Here is a 6522-nt window from a genome sequence, read left to right on the forward strand (position 1 = left end):
AAGGGCTGATCCAAGGCAAGCCTGGCCAGCCCTAACTATAAGCTTTATCAAAAAGGAAAGTTTTAAGCCTTCTCTTAAACATAGAGAGGGTGTCTACACCCCGGACCGAATCTGGAAGATGGTTCCACAAGAGAGGAGCCTGATAGCTGAAGGCTCTGCCTCCCATTTTACTTTTAAAGACTGTAGGAACCACCAGTAAGCCTGCATTCTGGGAGCGCAGTGTTCTGGTGGGATAATACGGTGCTATGAGCTCTTCAAGATAAGATGGTGCCTGACAATTAAGGGCTTTGTAAGTTCGGAGAAGGATTTTAAATTCTATTCTAGATTTTACAGGAAGCCAATGTAGCGAAGTTAAAATGGGAGAAGTGTGATCTCTTTTTCTAGTTGTAGTCAGTACACGTGCAGCTGCATTCTGGACCAGCTGGAGAGTCTTTAGAGACTTGTTAGGGCAGCCTGATAATAAGGAATTGCTTGGAACTATGGGACTGCTGGTTCTTGCTGGACTGGTTTGGTGCTCTGCAGAAACAGAAAAAGACAACAGTTTTTTTAATTTTAAAAATAGCTTTTGCAGGGTTTTGGTTTTCTAAACTGCAGATTTGGCAGATGTGCTGTAGAGCTATCTCATCTTAGCCAAGGGTGATTTGGAAGACTCTCCAAGGTAGGCCGGTCCTGTGGGCGCTTGGCCAGACACCTCTGCAAAAAGTCCTTGCAGTCTGGACATAAGCATATGGATCAAGGTTTAATTCATGAACTATGCATGCTTCTGTGTTTGCATGTATGTGTGCATGTCTTACCATCAGAAAGGTCAACTCGAATTGGGGGATTGCAACAGATAATCTCATGGGGACAGGTGAAGGGGAGTCGTTTATGCAGTAAACCATATAGCACCACCCCCAGCTGCCACACTGTTGTGGGACCGGCCGTGTAGCGGTGATGCTCAAACCATTCCGGGGAACTGTACACTTCAGTCCCTAGTGTACACAGAGACACACAAAGGGAAAGTTCATTGGTGAAGGACTGAAGTGAAGGCCAGGGACAGAGACAGAAAAGGAGAGACAGAAAGACATTCCTCACAGTCTAAGGTAAAAAAAGAAAAAAAAGCCTACCTTGTTCCACAGTGTGCTCTTCTTCTATCTGCATTGTGCCATAGCCAAAGTCAATGAATCTGACCCTCGGGACATCAGAACCTGTTTCAATAAGAATGTTGTCCAGTTTTATGTCCCGATGGAAAACTCCTTTTGAATGCATCTCCAAGGCTGCATTCACCAGCTGTCTCTGTAGGGCCTGCGGGACATAAATTCTCCATGAAACTTAAACTGATGATAGACAACAGGCAGGTTGACCCATGATGGGTATGGACACACACACACATACACACACACACACACACACACACACACACACACACACACACACACACACACACACACACTCATACATCCAGCTAAAAGGCCCTTACTTGAGCCTCTTGCTCCTCCATGTAGGAATCCCTTTGTTCAAAGTAATCAATTAAGTCCATGCAGGGGACGGGTCTCTCCAGAACCATAATTAATTCCTCGTCCAGGTCGAACCAGTCCAGCAGGACTGGGGTTATAGTGCTGGCTGTTGAGTCTGTACCAGCTCCTACTGCTATTAGCAATGCCACCTCCAGAGGAACGTTGCTCATCTTCTCATTCAGACGCTTTAGATAAATGTGTGAAATTAGGTTAAAGATGGAAAATAAATTTCTGGGTTTTATAAGTAACTCTAAACACCATGCGGTGCTTCAAATAAAAACTGCCACAGGTTTTACAGGTAGTGTATGCATGTGCTCGCCTCATGTAAAAAGAGAAATATCAAAGAAATTAAACATTTAAATGAAGTGAAAGACTTGGTATTAGGACAGAGAACACATCACTTACCAATGGAATGCGCACAACATCCTCCTGTGGAATATGTTTTATAGCTACCTACAAGACACAAACAGATATTTGGTTTAGCTTTCACTACATTTAGCTTTCACTACATAAAGAATTAATGGATGAATTATGAATGTGTTTGTGTGTGTGTGTCTGTGTGTGCGTGTGTTTGCAGTGTGTGTACATGTAAGAAGCCTTACAGGCAGATTGTTGTTTCTGTGAAATCCTGCAAAGACCAAAGCATAGCCTCCTTCACCCAGCAGTTCCTTTTCCTCATATTTGGCCTTAAATTCAGCTACAGACACAGAATACAAATACATATATTGTGGATCAGTAACATTACAGGGGAAAGGTCTTTTTCATTGTTTTCTTAAAACAATGAAACAATCTGGTCCCCTCCAAAAGAGGGGAACAGGCAAAATAGTTAAATTGAGAGCACAAATGAATGTATTGAGGGCAAAAATTATTGAATTGAGAGAACAAATTTGCTATTTTTTCTCCATGGCCCCTCCTGGGCTCCGTACATTCTTAACCTAAAGCCAAACCCTAATGTGGAAGAGTGATTTCCTTGTGTAAATAGACATGGCAGTATCATCACAGAGTTAGTATACACTCATTACACAGACAGTACACAGGATGGTTAATTATTAAAGAATAAAGGAAAGGTCAGTGCTCATGATATTTTGATTATTTGCTTGTGATGTTTGATTAAAGGTCAACAGGCCCTATTTTTATTTTTAAATTTAGGGAAGTTTGAGACACCATTGTTTCCAGACTGAAAGAGTTTGGTTAAGTGTGAGATGGAGACAAACATAGGCTCCACACTAAGAGGAGTTATGAAAAGTATATAAGGTGATGTTTTGTGGTTTTGCATCAGGTTTTTCATCCTGAGATTGAAGCCTCAGTTTGCTCTGTATTACACTTGATGCACAGTAAACCTATTCACATTGAACTCTGCCTATTTCAAGTGTTTTTCTTTGGGTTTTTTGAGTTTTAAATGTTGTGGGAGACCTGAAGATTTATTGGTCCATCTGAAGATTTTCCACCACACTAAACTAGCCACAGAAATGAGGTTTGACAAGATGTCATTTAGCTTAAGATTTACATCTGAAACAAAGAGAAAATGAATCTCTCTGCTGTGTATGTCTTACCTCTGTTGTCAGTGTGGCAAGTGCTTTTTGATGTGTGGCTGGGGCCCTCTTGCAGACTTGGAGTTTTTCTACTTCTCTTCTTTGGCTGCTCCTCAGCCTTTTCACAGGTCACTTTACACTTACTGCTCTTCTTTGACACGTCAGCAGCATCCAACACTGGGAGATCATTGGATTCAGTTATACTTGTATTTCCTACAGGTAAGACTAGACAAAGTGTGAAATGTAAAAAAACAATGACACCATTAGCATTTTTGAATTATTGCTTGGATTCAGAGTTGGGAGAAGCAGTGAGGGATTAAACCACTGCTGTACACATTGGGATTCAGACTTCAGATTTATCTGTGGATTTTCTGGTTTACAGAGTTAAAACAGACAGTTTTGCCCTTGAATTGGATATTCTCTTCTGTGACATGTGCTCAGAAAGGAAAATACATTTTAAATCTCAGATAGATGTTGTATTGTTTAAGGTTAATTCTGTTAATTCTGATTTGACAAGCAATTAAGCCATACTTGATTTCCAGTATATGCGTAGCAGCCACTATTTCACAGTGCGTTATAGTTCATGAAAGTTAATTGTAACATTTTGGTTGTCAAAAGTCTTGTTCTGGGTTTGGTTGTACTAAAAAACTCTCTAAAGAGTCGGCTATTCAGTTTTTCTGGTAAGTACATTTAGTTTTAATAGTTTTAAGCCTATTTTCCGCTAGCAGAAATTAGCATTAGCATTAGCATTATCACAGTTAGCTCCACCCTTTCGTCCAAATATGGTCACTTCTGACTCTAAAAGTCCAAGATGGTAACGTTCAAATCCAACAAGGCGACGGTCAAATCAACTCGAGGCTTCAAAACAGCAGTCCATAAACCAATGGGTGACCTCACAGTGACTATGTCCATATGTTTTTTTACAGTTTATGGTGGCAAGCAAGACACCATAACTTGACTTGTTCTTGAGGAGTTGGAGCATTTATTGACTGACAAATGGTCTAAACTGTACACACCCTGCACTACTACGTTCGCAGCTGCTAACTTCATACTCTATCACACACACACTCTCTTTTTACCGTCACGCCACCTAATATTGCTCCCAAATGGGGCAAACATGCACAGAAAGAATATATTCATTTCAATAAGAGAAAAACGATCAGATTGAGCATTTACATGGTTATGAGGTGCTAATATTTTCCTGCTTAATGGATTATCAAAGGTTTACACCACCCCTCTCACCCTGATTGAAAATTCCTTCTGTTCTGCCAGATCGGGCCAGTCTCTTCTGATTGAGGTGGTTACGTGGTTATTTTTATTCTGACTGAGCTATTGTTCTGATTATTAGTGGAATATTAGTTTCCATGTAAACGCAGCTACTTAGAGACAGAACACAATTGAGTCCTACACACCCTGGAGGGGAAAACAACAATGACTTTTTCACACACTTCTTCACACTTTTTATTGTGTGAAGGTGTATCCTTGTCACTTCTTTCTGCAAGCAAACAGAAAAATGCCTAAAAGCTGCTGTGTGATGGGACTACCAACAGGGCAAAGAACCCAAAAAACCAAGCCTTTAAGAAGACAAAAGTGGATAACGTTACAGGGCTGTGTGCCATGTGGTGGCCTGACCTGACCAGCTGTTTAATTGAAAGGTATGCAGTGTTCGGAATAGATGTGGTTTTCAGAGTATGACACGTTGCACTCTGTCTGTCTATGTAGTCAGAGAAATGAGCTTTAACTGATTATTATTTTTTAGCTTAGCACTCAGAATACAGAAAAAATGAATTGTCTGCATGTCCAAGTTCATCTAACCTTTTCTAATGGTTGGGTCAGTGGTTGCTGCAGCAGAGGTGCTGGGTTTGTCACTGGTTGAGGAGAGGTGGGGGGACTGTCTGCGCTCCTGGGATGGACTTTGGCTTGTCCTGCTTCTCTTACTTGCTCTTTGCAGCCTCTCCTTAGACCCATGCTTCCTTTTTATGCTCTCTGTCTGCTCATCTAATGTGCTACCTTCCAGCCTGAAGATGCTGGAGTCAGTGTGGCGGCCTGCAAAAAAATACAGCTGAATGTGGTGAATACAGGGCCAGCCCTGACTATGTTGGTGCCCTAGACGAGATTTTAGATTGAAACACTTGTTTTCTAACATATTGTTTACGTTTTATAATCAGTCTGTTCAGGCACATAGACACATGATGCATGCTCTCACACACTAAATGCACTGCCAAATATAATACCTAACGCTATTGTAAAGTTAGCGATTGGTGGGCACTTCATTTTTACAGCTTGCAGAAGCTCTGTCCCATAATGTGTTTACGTCACTTGTTTCATTTTATCAGACTGTCAGGAGATAAAAGCTAAAAACTGTAAACTCTTACACATATTACTTGTGATAAGCGAAAAAAAACCCAAAAAACTACAGGACAGGCTGTGCAGTCCATCAGCATGCATTGGTTCCTATGCAGCTGTGATTTGGGTTTAGTAGCAAAAATGCCACACATGATGGACAGTAAGTTAATGCTGAAAACATTCAGGGCTTAAGCTCTACTAGCCCACCCCGGTGCCACCTTATACTGTTTAAAAAAATAAAAACATCCCAGTCTCTTTTTTATCATAAATTCCTCAAGTATCAACACACAATAAGTCACCAGTGCCCAATCCTACATGGTGAATTATGCTGATTAACATGTAAGACAGACTGCATTTTACCTCACTACTTACCTAGATGTCTGCTCGAGTCTAGGAAGCATGGACTAGTAAATCTTGGCCAAGATTTAGACGCCATGCGGTTGATTTGATTTCGACGGGAATATTTTACTGTTAGTTCTAGTGAGTTGAAAAATAAACTGTGTTGGTCTAAGAAGTGTTCACGGAATGTGATGAGCTAATATGACATCTCATTGTTTTAAAAGATTCTTCAGCTCTAATTTATAACAGTTCTGGAATTAGAATTCTAAAAAAAACAAAAAACATTCACCTCATTTGTTTATTTTTTTATTTGTTAGGATCCCCATTAGCTGTGCTCTAAAGCACAGCTAGTCTTCCTGGGGTCCACATTTAAAAACATACATTACACATTACAGTCAACACAAAAGACATACAAAAGACATATATTAGAGAATAATGTTAATATATATGAGTAGAACTTACACAGCAAAAACTACAAATCAGCATATGCATAGCATCCATGTCATGTTTTCGTTGCTCTATATACTACTGCGTGTTTAAGGAAATTAGTTTTTGCCTTGAGAAGTGAAAACTGGCCTTCTGTTGCCTGTTTTCATGTTGAGAGAAGAAGCTTGAGGATCAGCCTGTCTTCAACTTTAGCCAGTTGAGACAGGAGTGCATGCTATTGATATTAGTGTTGTACGGACACTGGAGAGCAAGACATGCCGCCTTGTTCTGTACTAGCTGAAGTTTGCTTATATCTTTTTTTGTGGCATTCACCCATATCATCTGGCAGTAATCAAGCTGCGAAAGAATAAGAGTACTTAACA

General features: G+C 40.4%; 1 protein-coding gene across 2 annotated transcripts; it reads right to left on the reverse strand.

Moving 5' to 3' along the window:
• Nucleotides 1–396: 396 nt before the first annotated feature.
• On the reverse strand, nucleotides 397–5869 carry LOC121910607 (serine/threonine-protein kinase pim-1-like). 2 transcript variants are annotated; one of them, XM_042431856.1, is made up of 9 exons: nucleotides 5747–5869; nucleotides 4844–5074; nucleotides 3050–3205; nucleotides 2099–2193; nucleotides 1902–1949; nucleotides 1460–1681; nucleotides 1107–1284; nucleotides 795–971; nucleotides 397–713 (listed from the first exon to the last, which is right to left on the reverse strand). In XM_042431856.1, exons 1-9 carry the CDS (start codon nucleotides 5808–5810, stop codon nucleotides 622–624), a joined length of 1263 nt encoding a protein of 420 aa, XP_042287790.1. In that variant the 5' UTR covers nucleotides 5811–5869; the 3' UTR covers nucleotides 397–621. The 2 variants fall into 2 exon arrangements, with proteins under 2 accessions (XP_042287790.1, XP_042287789.1); XM_042431855.1 differs by having other exon boundaries at nucleotides 3050–3253.
• Nucleotides 5870–6522: the final 653 nt, after the last annotated feature.

Source organism: Thunnus maccoyii, chromosome 13, assembly GCF_910596095.1.
Source record: "Thunnus maccoyii chromosome 13, fThuMac1.1, whole genome shotgun sequence".
NCBI classification, from domain to species: domain Eukaryota; kingdom Metazoa; phylum Chordata; class Actinopteri; order Scombriformes; family Scombridae; genus Thunnus; species Thunnus maccoyii.

What these genes read in the sequence shown, in the direction of transcription:
- LOC121910607 (XM_042431855.1), bottom strand. Translation starts at nt 5,810, where the DNA reads ATGGCGTCTAAATCTTGGCCAAGATTTACTAGTCCATGCTTCCTAGAC. An exon ending in AGACTCGAGCAGACATCTAG is followed by an intron (nt 5,075 to 5,746) that starts GTAAGTAGTGAG and finishes ATTTTTTTGCAG; the next exon opens with GCCGCCACACTGACTCCAGC. An exon ending in TGGAGGAGCAAGAGGCTCAA is followed by an intron (nt 1,285 to 1,459) that starts GTAAGGGCCTTT and finishes TATGTCCCGCAG; the next exon opens with GCCCTACAGAGACAGCTGGT.